This window comes from Vigna umbellata, chromosome 2, assembly GCF_029865625.1.
Source record: "Vigna umbellata cultivar VRB3 chromosome 2, Vumbellata_1.0, whole genome shotgun sequence".
In the NCBI taxonomy this organism is placed as follows: domain Eukaryota; kingdom Viridiplantae; phylum Streptophyta; class Magnoliopsida; order Fabales; family Fabaceae; genus Vigna; species Vigna umbellata.
This window is the reverse complement of record NC_142166.1, coordinates 35,374,029-35,393,586: the sequence shown is the minus strand read 5'-3', so window position 1 is coordinate 35,393,586 and position 19,558 is coordinate 35,374,029. Positions and strand designations below refer to the sequence as shown.

Sequence of the window (19,558 nt, the reverse complement as noted above, 5' to 3'; positions counted from 1 at the left end):
TATTGTGGGAATAATGGCACACCCACACGTTTGAAAACGGTTTTAAAATGGACCACTTCCAGAATATTAACTGCTTTATAATATTAATTAAAAGAAATAAAATAAATGGGAAAGATATAATATTAAAATGTAACCTCTCTTTTGTATAAGGCTAACAAAGTCGTGCAGGGGACACGACTTCTTTTTTTGAAGTCACTTTTATCCCCCACGATTTCACTTTTGATCAATTTTTGCCTATTTCGGTAATAAATTGGTCATTTTTGCCTACATTCGTGCAAAAGCCCTCTCCTTTTGCATGCAGTACGTGGTGCAATTCTTTACTTTGACCGTGGGTTTAAGTGAGGGAGAGAGGCCAACTACTGGTGTTAGCTTGGGAGCTTGATCCAGGGGGACATTAGTTTTCTTTTCCCTTAGTCTAGGTTGACGGGTATTATGGGAAATTATCATTAGCAGTGTTTTGAATGAGATTTTAAGGTTATTTTAGGAAAGGTATTTAACCCTAAACTTAAAGGGTGTTGGGCCGTGGCTGTGAGTAGAGAGGAGCAGTGATATATAAATAGTATTTTAGGTTAGGATAGAAAGGGGAGGATGGGCAGCAGCCGCGAGCATAGAGAGGTAACCCTAGATGCTTGCTTCAACACCAAATATTTGTGAGGGAGTGGGAGAGATCTTATCGCCTTGTGGAGTGAACTGTGGACGCGGGGAGAGGTTCTACTACTGCCACGGGAGGGAGGAGGCCTTCCAAGCATTCTAGGAATCCAAAGAACCGTAGAGAACTCTCTAAACACCCAGGTAAGGGGAGTAAACTAGAATTATTGTTGTACATGATGATTAATGTTTTATATATGTTTTCGCGCTGGTTTTCTTTCCTGGCATGAGGTTTGGTTCAAAGAGGGGAACCCTGGTTCCATGTAGACCTAGGGTGAGAGTGTGCGGGTGTAAACTGTAAAGATAGCCACTGGTAGGGTTTGGTTTTGTGGTGTTATTCTCGTTCAATAAGAGAACTGTAGAGAAATAAGGGAGTGAGTGCATGTGAGTCTCATCCTTTATCGGTTGCATCCAGTGTAGTAGGTTACGGTTCTAGAAATACCTGGGTGAGGGAGAGTTGTGTGGTTTTGGGGTCTATGGAGAAGAAAGAATGAATATAGAGTGGTCTTGGGTCTTGTAGAAGAATAGGTGTAAGGTTAAAATGTGAATGGAGGTGTGATGGTGTTACGTGATGTTAGGATGAGAAGAAAGAATAGAAGAGTGTTTCCTTTGCTTAGCTTGGTGCGTGGAGTTAAGGGGCAGAGAGGAGGAGTTTCTCTGTAGAAGGGTTGAATGATGATGTAGGGAAAGTAGTTTCAGGTTGATGCTTAAGTAAAGATTGGGTAAATGTTAGCGGTTGAGTGGAGAAGGTGGAAGTGAACAAAATGGTTGTTAGTGGGAGTTAGAGTCTTCCCGTTAGGTTAAGAGAAGAAGGAGTGGGTGATGTGGCCTGGGTGTAAGTGGACGCTAGGTTCAGACCTAGGGGAATCTAGGAGTGCATGGGAAGAAAGGACTTTGATGTTGGATAATGAAAAGAGTGCAGGGATTATTGAAGGAAAATGAGGAAACAGGAAGAAGGTTCGTGCTTGGATGTTACGTGTGGGTGATGTTGTATTGTGTACGTGAGAAGTGAGGTTCTAGGTTGATGATTTGTAAGTGATGTGGGTCCCAATTGGTGAGAAAGGAAGGAGAAAGAGTGTTTAATTTGGTCTCTGGAATAGATGAGATGATGAGGAATGATGATAAAAGGGAAGTGGGTACGTGTTCGGCGAGAAGAAGTATAAGAGAGAGAAAGAGATTGAAAATACTTGAAGGGTTGGGTTTTAAATTGTTGAATTGGGTGAAGCACTGTCACTGCATGGGGGTGTGTTTTGTTATGTGAAAGAGGTGAGAGAAAGTTAGTGGCGTTAGAGAAGAGTTAAGTATGTAAGGTGAGGTTTTGGGTTGATGATTTTTTAATGATATGGACCAATTGGAAGGAAAAGAGAAAGAGGATTGAAGCAGGGAGAAGTTTGGTACGTGAGGTTGCATGCAAAGTCTGGTAGGAGAGGAAGTACAACTTATGTAAAGGAGTAAGGAAAGTGATTTTAATTTAGAAAGATGAAAGAAGAAAGAGAGGAAGAGATATGTAGGGTGTGTGACGTGAGAATTAAATTGGAAAAGAGAGAGGAGAGAAAGAGTTGGAGGCACTGGGAGTTAAAAAGAAAAAAAAAAGAATTTAAAAGAAAGAATAATAAAGTGGAGATTTAGTGTGGGCCGTAGAGAGGAGAGAGAAATGTGTGAGAAATTGTGTTACAGGGAGGAGTTTTGTGCCTTTTGGGGTTTGAAAGTTTTTTTATTTTATTTATAAGAGGATTGGAAGGAAAGGGTGGGTCCCACGACAATTAAAAAGGAAATTAGAAAGTGAATACGGGGTTGGTGATTGCACATAAGGATTTTTGGACGCGGTGATGATCAGGGGTAAATAGAATTAATATATTATAAAGCCAAGTAAATGAGTAATAGGTAGGAAATCAAATTTTGGGCTATTTGGATTGTTAAACTTCTTTTTGTATCACTGTATTAAAATGGTATTAGAATGGTATATTAGAAAAGTTGAGGTTGGTTGTTATTCTATTAATTAAATAAATAAGCTGTAATTTAAATATAATAAGATAATATTCTATGAGTAAGCGTTCTACTTGTTGGTTTATATGTTGTGATTGAAGTATATCTATGTTTATAGTTTCAAAGATTAGGTTTCGACCCTTGTTTCGTTTTAAGAATGTTGTACTTTTGGGGAGAATATTTTCTGGATTTATTATTAAGTAATTATAATGGTGTCTTGAAATATTGGGATTGTTATGTTAATTCATACTTGTGAGACTGTGTATGGGAAGTAATGAGAATAATAATAATATAAAGAGGCTATTGGAAATATTCAGAGTAGATTTAATGAGGTTGAACTTAGTGGATTTAATGAGTAATTAATGAGAATTGTGTTTATATCTTGTGGTTGATGAATTAATGGCTATTATTGAGATTAAGTGTGAAATGCATTGAGATTGTGTTATGAACCTTGTGATTGGTGAGTTAATGTATAATATTGATACTATGTATGAAACGTAATGAGAAGGACAGTATAAATCTTATGATGAGTGAGCAATGCATGTTATTGAGAATATGTATGAGATTGTGATGTGAATATGAAACTATATTATTTCCTTGTACTGTGGTCGGTTATGGATGAACTTTTCGTACTGTGCTACGTTAAGAATGTGTTAGACTCTCATTTTGAGATAGTGATTCGAGTGTCACTTCCCTCTGCGCGGGGATGTGAATGTCTCGCCCAAAATGACTTCGGCTCGTGTGAGTATAGTGCTCGGTAGTTGCGCCTAACCGAAGTTTTTACTCGTAATTCCTTGAGAAGTTAGGGAGATAGGTCGGAAGTTGTGATGGAAGACGACTTGAATTGCCCTGTTTTGCGAAACAGGTTATGACGACATAGTAGAAGGAAATGACATTGGGTCATGAATGAATTGACTGTGATGTTAACGCTATAATGAAATATGTTGTATGGTTATATTACTTTGTGTTTAATATGAATATGATATGTTGTGTATTATGACATTTCTGGTTGCTCGCCCTTGAATGTTGTGGTTGTGGTTTCACCCTACGATCATCGTACTTGTACGGGAGTAGATGACTTTGCAGATAAGACTGGATCGAAGTAGCTGACGTGAGAGTTGGGATCTTATATGTCGGGAATGATGAATTATTTTATTTAAAAGTTTTCAGACTTTGTATCTTTTTAGAAAAAAGGATTCTTTGAGATAATGGTTTTGAATAGACAAAGTTTATAATTATGTTTTTCTTCCGCATTTTAATCAAATAAAGTTTGATTGTCTTAAAGGATTATTTTATGGAAATACTTTACGAAAGATTTTTACACCGTGACATCTCAAAAAAAAATCGGGGTGTTACACTAATTACTTTTCATTGATGCGATTACTTTACTTAACGCACATTTCTACGGGAGGAAATATCTCGTACAGGAAGATTCTGTCAGGATCTTAGCGTCTACTGCTCAACATGGGAAAAGGTTTTTGACAAAACTTCCATCTCCTAGAGTCCATCGTTCGGTTCAGAGATGAGCAACGACTAAAAGCACATTAAAAACAAGCTCCCCAGCACCACGAGAACGACCTCTCTCAAGCTCATATAAGTCCTATAGTTAACCTTGGCTAAAGCCGAATGGTTAACTCAAACTTGGGAGGCATATGTATGGTATATAATACCTACCGAACGGTTAACATCCATGACCGTTTGGTCCATCCACTACATCAACAATGTTGGGCCATAATTGGGCCAACGTCGTTTAAGTTATTATTGTTTAAATCATTATTGGGCCAAAAGTCCAACACACGATAAAATACACAAAGATATCTTATTAGAGATATTGATAAGTCGTTTATGAGTAACTAACTGAATCTCAAGGTAAGATTGTTTTTATTTGATCTATGAAACACTTATAAATATAATGACAGGGCCAAAAGCCAGATACGTTCGATCAGAATTAAAATACTCAAATGTGATAAACAATTCACTAAACTGCTCCTAACTTGAGCGTCGGAGTGCCTTTTGCAGGTACCTCCACCCTTGATCAAGAATACAACCGAGCGGAGCAGGCGACGGCCAAATGGAGCAATTGACAAGCGAACAGTCCAGACTGAAAGCGAGCGGTTCAGACGATCCAGGTGTTCGGAAGCAAGGAGGACACGTCAGAAAGGTTAGTCTCTCGGTCCTGCACAAATATCTACCAGTAATTATTAAGATATTAACATAAATTTTGTATTGGGTCTTGGCAATTGAAACTAGGGCTTTCTCCCAACAACTCTAAGCTTTCTTCATGCATTTTCAAACCATTTCTTAACGTTTAAACAATTTTGTTTCTTCTCTTCCATAATTAATTCACTTACTTAGCATTAGTTTTTCTTAACCTAAATATAGTGTGCACCTTCTTTATGAAGTCATTGAATTTTAAAATCCCATTGAGAAATTTATTGAATTTCAAAATCTGATTAAAAAACTCATCAAATTTTAAATTTCGGTTTAGAAACTCACCAAATTTTAAAATTTGAATAAGAAAAGTCATCATATTTCAAAATTCACAAAATTTCGAAATTCAATTAAAGAAGTTAAGAGATTTTGAAATTCGATTAAGAAAGTTATCAGATTTTGAAATCTAATTAAGGAAGTTACTAGATTTTAAAATCCGATTAAGAAAAGTCACGAGATTCTGAAACTCACCAAAATTTGAAATTCAATTAAATAATAATCAAATTTCAAAATTCGATTAAACCCAAAGTTCGAAATTCGATTAAAAACTAATCGAATTTCGAAATCAAATTAAAAAACTGATTGAATTTCAAAATCTAGTTAAAGAACTCACCAAATTTTAAAATCTAGCAAACACTTCTCATACATTTTGAAATTTGACATTCAATTCATTCCAATTTCGAAATATGATTAACACTTCTTTCATATTTCCAAATTCGATAATCATTTTATTATTTTTTTAAAATCTAGTATTCATTTTGAAATCCAACACTTTATCTTTTTTATTTTTATTTACTGATTTTTTTTTATTTTTTAATATATTTTAGTTTAAGTTCATTAAATTAAAGGTTTAATACCTTATTTGATCTCTAGTTTGGGGCGATGTATTCAAAGTGGTCATATCCTTTTTCGAGAGTTCACTATTGTCTCATATTTTGTAAAAATGGTTCAAGTTGGTTCTTTTTGCTTACGACGTTAAAAACCTAACGGCGTAATTACCCATCTGGCCAAAAGTGAATGAGGTAAGGTCAATTGAGATGTAAATTTTAAAAGTAAAAATTAATGACGTGGAAAATTTGTTTAACAGAGGGTTAAATGAAATCGTGGTTGTACCGTTTTGCTACTGCTCATGAAATTGTTGTTGTGTGCCATGACTAATTGCAGGGCGGAGGAAGTGAAGAAGTTCCCTTCTCCTTCACCATATCCATCATCTACCATTTTTTGACATTCATCATAACCATAAACCTCCATTCTTTTAACACATACATTATCACATCTCACTTGTACAAATAGAAAAACAACAACCCATTACCCCTTTCTTCATCTCGAACCCATAATCAACACATCATTCCAGCACCATCATTTTTTAAGTTCAACGCATACACAATAACATTCTCGAAACCCACACGATCATCATCCAAAATCTCCATTCTCTTTCCCTTTTTCCTCTGTCCATTCACGCATAAAGAATACAAAAAACAAAGGGGAGTCACCATTCCACCACTACCCAACACATTGAACGCTGGAATCACAAAGCAATTTTAAACAAGGAGCAAGGTAAGGAAAAATCTCAAATTGCAAGATAATGAACACCAAAACCTAAAACGCGAAATCAACCTAAGAAAAGGAAACTCAATTCGTAAACAAAGAAAAGAACCTCAACACATAAAATTCAACCCAGATTCAAAATCCTAATATGAAATCTCTAAAATTTGCAATATCTGAAACACAAGAAAAGGAACCCCAAAACGCTGCAATCTGAAATCTCCTTCTTGCGAAACACTTTCGAACCATGAATCCAATTTTAACACCAATTTCAGCAAAATCTTCAACCCCAAAGCACCCCAAATCATCCCAAATCGCAAATTGATTTTACTATGTTATAAGTAATTTACGTCATTAAGTTTTATTTTTAAAATTGACACCTTAATTCACCTCAGAGTGCTACGTAATGATAAACTGGACACCTCATCCAGTTTTGGCCAGGAGGGCAATTCTGTCATTAGCGTTTTTAACACCGTAAGCAAAAAAGACCCACTTGAACCATTTTTTACAAAATATGGGATGTTTCTGAACATTTGAAAAAAGTAAGATCATTTTGAACAAACCTCACAAACCGAGGGATCAAAATATGTATTAAACCTAAATTAAATTTTAAAATACTAAAATATTTACATATATTAAATTATATTAAAATATTAGATTAAGCTAAATATTTTTTAAATTTTAACTTAAAAATCAAAATTTTAAAAATCATGTTTGACCGGACACCTGGTTAATAAATATTCGTTTTGACATATATTAACATATATTAAATTTGATTTATTAATATTATTTATTTTTATTATTCCTATTATTATTTTATTTACTTATCTATTTTATTATTATTATTTTTATTATTGTTTTATTATTATTATTATTATTATTATTAAAAATATAATAATAATTATTATGATTAGTATTATTATTAGTATAAATATTATTTTTATCATTATTATTATTATTATTATTATTTTTCAGAAGTAGTAGTACTTTTATAATTATAATAATAATTATTATTATTATAATTATTATTATTATTATTAAGTTCATTATTTTCATTATTATTGTTATTATCATTATTATTATTTACTATGTGTTAATTAGTATAATTTAATATAATGTTTTAATTTAATTTAATATATGTTAATATTTTAATACTTCAAAACATAATTTATTAAACTAAAATAATTAAACACATCTAAAACAATTAAAAACAAACATTAAAAAAATAAAAATAACAAATTAAACGACAAATATTGATATGTGAATAAAATGTAATTGGATTCATATTTTAGTTTAGGTCATTTGCATACATAATTGTATTAATGAAATGATTTCACCATGTATTATCTTTATTTTGAATCATATATTTGGGTTTTATGTTTTTCTTGTGGATAGGTATTTCTAAGTGTTAAAATCACAACGTTGGAAGACTTAATGTTCAAGATGCGGAGTTGAAATTAGAGAGTTTCACAACTTAGCTGCGAATGTTTCTACAACTTGTGGATTTTGCTCTAAAATGCAAAGTCAAAACAAGAGAGTTTCACAACTGAGTTGTAAAAGTTTCCACAACTTGTGGATTTACTTTAGGAGTGCAAAATTGAAACTAGAGAAGAGCATAAGTAGATTGTGGATTTTTCCATGACCAGTGGAATCATTCAAAATAGTTACTAATCTCTCATATTACGTGGATTTAAAAAGATTAAAGAAAAAGAAGAAATTGAGGATAGTTTCTTAAAGAGAGTAACCACTCTCCTAAAAAGGGGGAATTAGACGAAAAAAGGGGGACATAACAATTGGAAAATAAACGCAGATCAGAGAGCATGGGAAATCATTCGACTACTTATTCTCCTTCCTTTAGTTTCATGTAAATTTTACATTATGCAGAACTAATTTTCCTTTTTGTTAGAAGATTGATGTAATACTTTGGATTATAACTTTTAAACCTTTTCAATTAATGTTTAGTTAATTTTAATTATTCCAATGTTTTATTTAGGTTCTAATGTCTATTCTATGAGCAGTTTCACATCTGGGAAATTGGAGATTGTTTGTCATTATAAATAGAACAGATTAGATGTTGTCACAATTGGGAAATTGGGCATAACTAATTAGTTTGCAATTGAGATAATAATCGTTCTTCATGATTTTTTATAAATATATTATCTTTATTTTATATTTATTTTTTATCTTTAGTTAGTTTGTTATTATTTCTTATTTGTATTTTGGGCTTAGCCCATATTTCTTCTATTATAAATAGAGGACTCTGTGTATACTCAATCCAAGGGAAATTAATCTCATACATAATTTTTGTTATATTCAACATGATATCTTGAGCCTAAGGTTCTTTTGAGAAATTTTTTTTTGTTGCCTTTACCACTGCACCCGCTGTCGGCAATGATGCCATCTACCGCTGTCAGCGACGCTATCGTCTACCGTCGTTGTCTACTACAATCACTACCAGAGTTCTAGTTTCGACCGACTATCACATGGTTTTGATCGTCTCGGCCAGGTGACCATCATGCCATTAATGACGCCTTCATTGGAGCTCTACGTGCTCTTAGCACCTTTTGAATTTGTGGATTTGCTCCCTTTTTTGTCGTGCATGGTGGCATTTCTAGTAGCAATTCAAAGCATCGAGTTCTCTTGTTTTCCTCTTTCAGGTTTATTGTGCATTGTCGCACATCCCGTCTTCTCTCAAGCAGCTATTCAAAGCATCTAGGTTGCTCTTTTTCCTTTTTCAGGTGCCTTGATTAGAGAATCTTAGATTTTTATGGTTTCTCTCTCCATCCATTGCTTCTTCCATTGTCGTCTCCTCTGATCTCCCTTTTGTCACCATTGCGTTTGACCCGTCCATATATGTTTTTTTCTCCCATGGAAAAGATGACATTTTTTAGTTTATTTATAGCTTTCCAACAATGACCTTTATCCACTAGATATCAACAATGCATTCCTCAATAGCGATTTGCAAGAAGAGATTTAGATGGAGAAACCTCCCATATTTGTTGCTCAAGGGAGTATTTTTGGTTGGTATTTCGTCTTCTGTGTCGTCTTGCAAATCATTAGCAATTTGGTGTCACTTAAGTGCAGAAACAAATATTTTTACTAAGTCTTTATATATTATTTTAGTAACAAGCTTGGTACATACGATTTGTATGCACTAGCTTGAGGGGGAGTGTTAGATATATATTATCTTTATTTTATATTTATTTTTTATCTTTCGTTTGTTTGTTATTATTTCTTATTTGTATTTTAGGCTTAGCTCATATTTCTTCTATTATAAATAGATGACTCTATATGTATATTCAACACAAGGGAAATTAATCACATACATAATGTCAATACCCAATTTCGTCCGGATAAATAAATTAAAAAGTGTTTTTTGTTTCTTTTATTTTTCATTTTTATCTTTATTTTATTTTTTTTATTTCTATTTTATTTGTATTAAATTTAATTTTCGTTTATTTTTTTATCATCTTTTATTAATTGTTTTTGAAAAAAAATGAAAAAATGAAAAAAATTGAAAAAAATGAAAAATAAAATGCAGTGGTCAACTAAGTTTTTTAGAGTCCTTTTTTGGATTGTAGTTGATTTTCCTCTATTCAGTCGAGGTAAGCATTATCTGGTCATTCACCGTGAAACTTGCAACAACGATGCTTACGATTCCCATGAGGCCTATCACGTGGTCGACTTTGCTCTTCTGGCTAAAAAGAGTTAACACGAAAAAGGGAATGGTGTTTGTACAGGGTGGCTTTGACCATGGAGCAAACACGAAAAAGGAAAAAGACACAAAAAGGAAATCTTAAGTCAGAAGATCGGCTTCTTCCCCTGGGTTCCCAAGCAGAGCTGGAGGAGGCCTTTTCTATTTTGGGGATGAACCTTTTCTTTGGGGGGAGCCATTTTTGGATCCCATAATCACAATTCATCTTCTGGCTTCCACCTATCACGCACCTCATTACCACATCCAAAAAACTCTTAGACTCCCTTCACCTCCAACAAATCCACCATTCACCTCGGACCCTTTTCTCTATTTTCCTACATCGCGCACATCAAAGAGAAGGGGATTCTCCCACTCAACTTCATTTTTTCCAATTAGCGAAAACCCCCAGCCCAAGCTTTTGTTGCTCTCATTCCATCTCCACACCTCAGACCTTCAGCGCCCACAAACTCATAGTCACCATCGCTCCCCGCCTCTCGTGACAGCAAGCTGTAAAAATTCATACTAAAGATTCGATAAATCTAAATATCTCAAACAAGCACATTTAATCATATTCAGATTTATAAGAAAGAAAGCGAAAGCAGTAAGACCAACCTCCAGCCATTGTTGTATGCTTGCTTAAATTCTGGTTTATGAACCCTTGCTCTTAAAACACGATGGTGATGTATATGGTAGGCTCAGTGACCTGATATGAAATTTTCTGTAGTGCTCCAAAAAACCATCACAGAGTATTTTTATAACGTTAGAAGAGATTGTTGTGGGAATAATGGCACACCCACAGGTTTGAAAACGGTTTTTATTTAAAATGGACCACTTTCAGAATATTAACTGCTTTTAAAATATTAACTGAAAAGGAAATAAAATAAATGGGATAGATATATTCTAAAATGTAACCTCTTTTTTGTATATGGCTAACATTCTCCCACTTGGTCCATTTTATTCAACCATCAAACGTAATAAGAGACCAAATATATGAATCATGGTGGCAGTTCCTCTAATAATGAGTATTATCTCCCATGTATTACGATGTATTTAGTCTCACATCACAAGCTCTTATCTCTAATGAATAAACCATATGTCTATTCTAGGTCACAATTAAATGAGTTTTCTCAAAGTAATTAATTATGTGCATAAATAATTGAGAAAACATTAAACTAAATAAGAGTTTTATCAAAATGAAAGTACTTACAATGATTGTCATATCATGGAACCAAGTCCCATTCGTGTTACATGATCCTTAAAATTCTTTGGTGGCATGCCTTTAGTTAAAGGATCAGCAATCATCAACTCGGTGCTAACGTGCTCAATGACCACTTTCTTTTCTTTAACACGTTCTCTTATGGCTAGATATTTAATATCGATGTGTTTACTTCGACTTCCACTTTTATTATTCTTAGCCATAAAAACAGCAGCAGAGTTATCACAATATAACTTCAGTGGCCTAGCAATTGAGTCCACAACTCTAAGCCCATATACAAAACTCTTCAACCATACACCATGTGAAGTAGCCTCAAAACAAGAAACGAACTCAGCCTCCATAGTAGAAGTAGCAGTCAAGGTCTGCTTTTTGCTACTCCAAGATACAGCTCCACAAGCTAGCATGAAAACATAGCCAGATGTAGATTTTCTGGTATCAACACAACCAGCAAAGTCTGAATCAGAGTAGCCTACCACTTCCAAATTATCAGTTCGTCTATACATGAGCATGAAATCTTTTGTTCCTTGAAGATATCTCATTATTTTCTTTGCAGCTTTCCAGTGGTCAACACCTGGATTACTCTGATATCTTCCTAAAACTCCAACTGCAAATGCAATGTTAGGTCTAGTACAAACTTGAGCATACATAAGACTTCCGACAGCTGAAGCATATGGAATATTTTTCATCTGTTCCCGCTCAAGATCATTTTTCAGGCATTGACTTAATTCAAGTTTGTCACCCTTTACAATGGGAGCTACACTTGGTGAATAATTCTTCAGGTTAAACCTCTCTAAAACTTTGTTGGTATAGGTCTCTTGAGACAAACCCAAAATGCCTCGAGATCTTTCTCTATGGATCTTAATGCCAATGACATAAGATGCCTCTCCCATATCCTTCATGTCAAAGTTCTTTGAGAGAAATTGTTTCACTTCATATAGCAAACCCTTATCGTTGGTTGCAAGCAAAATATCATCCACGTATAATACAAGGAAACGAATCTTACTCCCACTGACCTTTTGGTATATACATTGATCCATGACGTTTTCTTCAAAATCGAATGAAGTGATAACATCGTGAAATTTTAGATACCATTGACGGGAAGCTTGTTTTAATCCATAGATGGATTTATTAAGCTTACATACCAAGTGCTCATTATCTTTAGAAGAGAATCCTTCAGGTTGTTTCATGTAAACATCTTCCTCTAGATCACCATTAAGGAATGTTGTTTTCACATCCATTTGATGTAACTCAAAATCAAAATAAGCTACTAATGCCATAATTACTCGGAAAGAATCTTTCTTAGATACAGGAGAAAAGGTCTCTGTGTAGTCAATTCCTTCTCTTAGAGTGAATCCTTTGGCAACAAGTCTTGTCTTATGTCTCTCAATGTTGCCTTTTGAGTCTTTCTTGGTTTTAAAGACCCATCTACATCCAATGGATTTTACACCATCAGGCAACTGAACGAGATCCCAGACTTTGTTGGATGCCATAGAATCCATCTCGTCTTTCATGGCATCATACCATAGTTTTGATTCTTTAAAACTCATTTTCGGGATCATTTTCGGCTCCAATGTTGTAATCCGATTCTTGTAAATACACTTCATAATCACTAGAAACTGCTGGTCTTCTGATTCTAGTAGATCTTCTTAATGCTGTGTCAACATCTTGATGAGAAGCTTGTTGTTCAACTAGTTGTTCAACATTTACTTGTTGCTCCTCATCAACAACTTGATCTATATTATCACTCTCAGCAATTTGTGGAACTTCAATTATTGGTTGTCTAATTTGCTTTTGAACTGGAGGAGCGTGAATTACTACCAATCTTTCATTTGATTGAGAGGTTTGAGCTTCATAGTGATCTTTTTCAAGATCAACGTCTTGATTTAAATCACTCCCACTAATCAAATCATTTTCAAGAAACTTTGCATTTCTTGATTCCACAATCTTAGTGTTATGAGTTGGACAATAGAATCTATAACCTTTGGACCTTTCAGCATATCCAATGAAATACCCACTAATAGTCCTTGGGTCTAGTTTCTTCTCTTGTGGATTATAAATTCTCACTTCAGACGGACATCCCCAAACGCGTACATGTCGTAAACTAGGTTTCCAACCTTTGAATAACTCAAAAGGTGTTTTTAAAACAACCTTAGTTGGGACCCGATTTACTATATACACAGCCGTCTTAAGTGCTTCAGTCCACAAGAACTGAGGAAGTTTTGAATTACTCCTCATACTTCTCACCATATCCATCAAGGTTCGATTTCTTCTTTCTGCTACACCATTCTAATCTGGAGAGCCAGGCATGGTATATTGGGCAACAATCCCATGTTCTTGAAGAAATCTAGCAAATGGACCAGGTGCTTGTCCATTCTCCGTGTATCTACCGTAGTACTCTCCACCTCTATCTGATCTCACAATCTTAATTTTCTTTCCACATTGTAACTCTACTTCAACCTTAAAAACTTTAAAGGCATCTAAGGCTTCATCCTTAGAACGAAGTAAGTACAGATACATGTATCGTGAGTAATCATCTATAAAGGTGATAAAGTATTTTGGACTACTTGCGTCCATATCCGGACAACAAATATCTGTATGAATAATTTCTAGTAAACTTGAACTCCTCTTAGCACCTCTTTTGGACTTGTTAGTTTGCTTACCCTTAATGCAATCCACGCAAGTCTCAAAATCAGTAAAATCCAAAGTACTAAGTACTCCTTCATTTACTAATCACTTAATTCTCTCAATGGAGATATGTCCCAATCTACGGTGCCATAAAACAGAAGAATCCTCATTCATAACACATCTTTTTAACCCAGCGGAAACATGCATAGAACTATAAGCAGCGTTGTTTTGCAATTTAATAAAGTAAAGACCATCGCATAATTCCCCAAAGCCAATAACTTTGGATTTATTCAATAAAGTAAAACCAGAATCCATAAAATTAAAGGAAAAACCCAAAGGTGCAAGTTGTGAAATAGAAATCAAGTTCTTGCTAAAACTAGGAACATAAAAGGTCTTTTCTAAACATAAAACAAAACCACTGCTTAAAACTAAATTGCACGTCTCAATGGCTTCAACATGTGAACTCATCTTGCTTCCTGAATAGATGTGTTGCTCACTTCCCATCGGTTTCCTTAGGTTTTCCATACCCTGCAAGGTATTAGAAACATGGATTGTAGAGCTAGAATCAATCCACCATGTGTTATGATTAAAACTAGTCAAATTAGATTCATAACAGACAAAAGCAAACAAATTACCTTTCTTTTCAAGCCAATCCTTAAACTTTTGACATTCCTTCTTCATGTGTCCCTTCTTTTTACAAAAGAAACATCTGGACTCCTTCTTAATAACTCACTGAGCAGGAATCTTTCCCTTCTTATTAACTTGGTTCTTCTTATTCTTAAATGAAGTGGTCAAGTTCACCTTCTCCCCTTCTTCAATCAATAGCCTTTCTTCTTCTTGAACGCACATGGTCAATAATTCATTAATCGACCACTTGTCCTTATGTGTGTTGTAAGAGATTTTAAAGGGAGCGTAATGGTGAGGCAAAGTGCACAAAATATAGTGCACTAGGAAAGAATTAGACATGGTAACTTCCAAAGCTTTTAGTTGAGCCACAATGTCCCTTATGCGCATGATATGATCACGCACTCCCTTAATCCCAGTGAGCTTTAAGGATGAAAACTGCATTATAAGAGTGCTGGTAAGAGATTTATCAAATGTTGTAAACTGCTCATCAATAGCCCTCAGTAAATCCTTGACATTCTCATACTGATCAACCGAACCCCGGATTCCAGCGAAAATATTGGTTTTTATGAACGTTACGGAGAGACGATTTGACCTCTCCCATTTTTCATAAAGTTCAATGGCATCTGAAGTGCTAGTCTCAGTAATACCCGGTGGTTCAGGTTTTCTAATAGCATAGTCTATGTCCATTCAGCCTAAATGAAGAAGAACTCTCTCCTTCCAAATCTTATAATTATCTCCTTTCAACTCGGGAATACCACACTTGATATCAGAAATATTCACAGATTGAGAAATTACAAATTCAAAATATTCATGTTCATTATCATAATTTGAGACTAAAATAAATGTCATGTTTTACCAATGCAAAACATGTCTTTACCAATAAGTCTATTAACATAAAACTTGCCTATGGGCTAAAGTCTTACTCAATTAGACTCATTTAACCTTATGATAAAACTATTAAATTATATCACATTCCTAATTCCTGTGGGAAATTTAAGAATTATAATAAATATTTTATCCTAATTAATCATACAAATGTAAGGAAAATCCTGTGGGTATATTTCATCATATTATATATAATTAATTACAATTAATGTTTCAATAAAGTGATCTTTATAATATAATTTAATTAATTAAAGATGTTGTGGCTACTCTCTAATTATTAAAAAATTATATTTATCACTAAACATTAAATTCTCTCTTATATTTAATCTAAATAAAATATAAGAGTCATATTATAAATATATAATATTAAAAATTTATTATACTAATATTTAATGTTAGTATAATATTCACGCATATCAATGCCTGTATATCTAATTGCATGTATACCAGTGCTATATATATTATATATATTATATATATTATACACATATAACAACAATAAGAAAAAGCATCCAATATAAAACGTAACCAAAAAATATTATATATTTATATATATGAAAAGCAATCTGTGTGTGCAGAATGAAAGGACAAGGCAGAGGAGATAAAACCAGAAGCGTACATTATTAATTAAAACCAGAAGCAACGTACCTAAATCTCCAGTGCGCGTACAGTAGATAAAGAAGAAAAATAAAAACTGAATATATTTTTCTGAAAGATGCCCAAAATGAAACGCAAAAAACAAATGTCGTTTCAATCATCTTCAACCTCCAGCATGGTTCCAACAAGGCGTATTCTAACACGAACCCAATAATATGTGAGGGTTTTAGCATCAAAATTTCACAGAAAATTTCACAGAAAACTTTCTTCTTTCGATTTAGTTTCAAAAAGAAAATTGATAAAACTAAAAACACAATACGCAGAGGAGTGAACCAGACAAGGCAGAGGATAAACCGCTCTGATACCAAATGTAAAAATTCATACTAAAGGTTCGATAAATCTAAATATCTCAAACAAGCACATTTAATCATATTCAGATTTATAAGAAAGAAAGCGGAAGCAGAAAGACCAACCTCCAGCCATTGTTGTATGCTTGCTTAAATTCTGGTTTCTGAACCCTTGCTCTTAAAACACGATGGTGATGTATATGAAGTAAAGAGTAGGCTCAGTGACCTGATATGAAATTTTTTGTAGTGCTCCAAAAAACCATCACAGAGTATTTTTATAACGTTAGAAGAGATTGTTGTGGTGGCACACCCACACGTTTGAAAACAGTTTTTATTTAAAATGGACCACTTTCAGAATATTAATTGCTTTTAAAATATTAACTGAAAAGAAATAAAATAAATGGGATAGATATATTCTAAAATGTAAGGATAGATATATTCTAAAATGTAACCTCTTTTCTGTATAAGGCTAACACAAGCGCCACCCGAAAATAAAGTTAAGCCTTCATGCCTCTGTTCATCTTCATCATCAATCATCTCCAACCACCTAAATGATTCAAAAATGGAAATCCAATCGTAGAATCGAGAAGCAATCACTCAGCGTGCGCGACACCATCTTCTCCTTCATCGCTCCATCACAGCTTCACTATCTCGCGTGAACAGCCAACACCGTACCTTGGGTCTCGTCGTCGCTCGCCCTCAGCCGGTTGGAGTGGCTGTTGTCAATGCCATTCACACTGGAGAGATCGCGTCTCCCATTGACTCCTCGTTCTGCAAGTGAGGTTGTCGTCGTTCACCGAGGTCGTCGTCGTTCACCGAGACCGTCGCCGTTATCACTGGCACTGAATCTGGAGCTCCCCCTCTCGACTCCGTTATCACTGGCACTGAATCTGGAGCACCGTCCTTGTGCTATAAACCTTTTCTTTTTCTTTCATAAAAAATACCAAAAATAAATATATTGTCCTTGTGCTAAAAATCTTTTCTCTTTCTTTTATAAAAAAAAAATACCAAAAAATATTTTAAAGGTTAAGCACATGTGTGATCACTCGCATCGTCCTTGTGCTTAAAAACTTTTTCTCTTTCTTTTATTAAAAATACCAAAAAATATTTTAAAGGTTAAGCACATGTGTGATCGCTTGCATCGTCCTTGTGCTAAAAACTTTTTCTTTTTCTTTCATAAAAAATACCAAAAAAATATTTTAATGGGTAAGCACATATGTGATCGCTCGCATCGTCCTTGTGCTAAAAATCTTTTATCTTTCTTTTATAAAAAAATACCAAAAAATATTTTAAAGGTTAAACACTTGTGTGATCGCTCGCATCGTCCTTGTGCTAAAATCATTTTCTCTTTTTTTTATAAAAAATAGTAAAAAAAATATTTTAATGGTTAAGCAGATGTGTGATCGCTCGCATCGTCCTTGTGCTAAAAAATCTTTTCCCTTTCTTATATAAAAAGACAAAAAATATAAAATCTTCAAAAACTAAAAACATCCACATTTTCAAACAACAAACAATTTTTCGGCCAGAACTACGTGATCCTTGATTCTCCATCAAGAGTGGAGATACGTAGGAGCAAGGCTGGTCCTTATCAGGTTCACTTCCCAAAATCCAAAATCATTTCAAAACAAATTTTCAAACAATTTCCAAACAAATTTCTCAAACAGATTCAAAAGAACTACGTAATCTTGATTTCTCGTTTTGAATGAGAATACGTAGGAGCAAGGTCAATCCTTGTCGGGACCAAAAAAAACAAAAAAATATATTTTGTTTCTTTAGAGTTTTATTTTAGGGGATAGTTAAACATTCTCAAAACCACATCATATTCGCGTATTTAGTTAAAGGTACTGCCTTAGGACAGGCGTTGTAGGGTGTTGATACCTTCCCTACACGTAACCGACTCCCGAACAAAGAATCTCATTTCCGTAGACCTTGCCTTATCATCTTATGGTTTTTTTGTAGTTTTCCAGAATAAACTATGGTGGCGACTCCAAATCTTTTACTAAACTCGTTTCTTTTTTTATCGTCGTCCCGTTGCGATTCCGGTTGCGACACATAATTTTTATGTTAGAATTCAATGGATAAGTTTACTTGTCTAAATAATTAGGGGTAAACAAGCTCTTAATAAATTCAAGTGGATAATTATAATTCGTACATCAATGGGAAAGGGTAGAAATTTATATGAAAGCATATGAAATCAATTTTTCTCTTGCTCAAAATTACGTGAATTAGTAATTTAGTACTCAACTCATTGAATCTCAGAGGACGATATTTTGTTACTACAATAAAGATTGATACACTTGCCAAACGTTCATCATATATCATAATGAGTATCAGATTTTAAAAACAATAATAGAATTTGTACTTGATTTTGAAAACTGAGATTTCGAAATTTAAAAAAAGTTAAATATAAGATTTTGAATTTAAGAGAAACGTTTATTGAATTTTGGAATTTGGGAAAAACGTTTATTGAATTTTGGAATTTGATAAATTCTTTGATTGGATTTGAAAATACAATTAGTTTTTCACCAGATTTTGAAATATGGTAACTTTTTCAAATGCGATTGAATTTTAAAATTTGGTGACTACATTAATAAGCTTTATGAAGTAATGTGATTATCTTAATCAGATTTCGAAATCTGATGATTACATTAATTTCAAAATTCGGTAACTTTCTTAATCGGATTATAAAGTTTAATAAGTTTCAAAAATTTTTACTTTTCTTAATTGCATTTCAAAATTTACTAAATTTCATAATCAGAGAAATTTAATTAGTTTAAAAATTCAATGACTTTTCTTAATTAGATTTTGAAATTAATTAATTTTCTAAATTGGATTTCAAAATACTTTCTGAATGGGATTCTTAAATAATATGATACATCTAAAACAATAAAAATAAATATAAAATTTAAAACCTTAACAAAAAAATCCTTTTATCTAAAAAGAAGAGATGAAATGAAGAAAGAAGATAAAGGTGAACGAGCAAAGGTTTTGTTTTAGTGATAAAAACTCATCAAGCACTACCATATATGACAGCAAGAAAAGGATGAAGTGTGAAGAGTGATGACTTGGGAATATATGACAACAAGCTGACAATTTGATAAATAATGTTTATCTAATTTTCTTTTTTATATATATAATTTTACTAATGGGTAAAAATATTAATTTAGAGGTGTAGGA

At 33.6% G+C, this 19,558-nt stretch overlaps 1 protein-coding gene and 1 long non-coding RNA gene across 2 annotated transcripts; one reads left to right on the top strand and one right to left on the bottom strand.

Moving 5' to 3' along the window:
* Positions 1 to 596: 596 nt before the first annotated feature.
* On the top strand, positions 597 to 8,266 carry LOC124843712 (uncharacterized). Its single transcript, XR_007029305.2, has 3 exons — positions 597 to 792; positions 4,654 to 4,795; positions 7,786 to 8,266. It is a non-coding gene; the product is annotated as an uncharacterized LOC124843712 (long non-coding RNA).
* Positions 8,267 to 14,654: 6,388 nt separating this feature from the next.
* Positions 14,655 to 15,239, bottom strand: LOC148203875 (uncharacterized). Its single transcript, XM_088107794.1, has one exon. The coding sequence runs from the start codon at positions 15,237 to 15,239 to the stop codon at positions 14,655 to 14,657; it is 585 nt and encodes a 194-aa protein (XP_087963920.1).
* Between the last annotated feature and the right edge of the window lie 4,319 nt (positions 15,240 to 19,558).

Bases quoted from the DNA above. Each gene is read 5' to 3' on its own strand.
- LOC148203875 (XM_088107794.1), bottom strand. From the start codon at position 15,239: ATGGACATAGACTATGCTATTAGAAAACCTGAACCACCGGGTATTACT.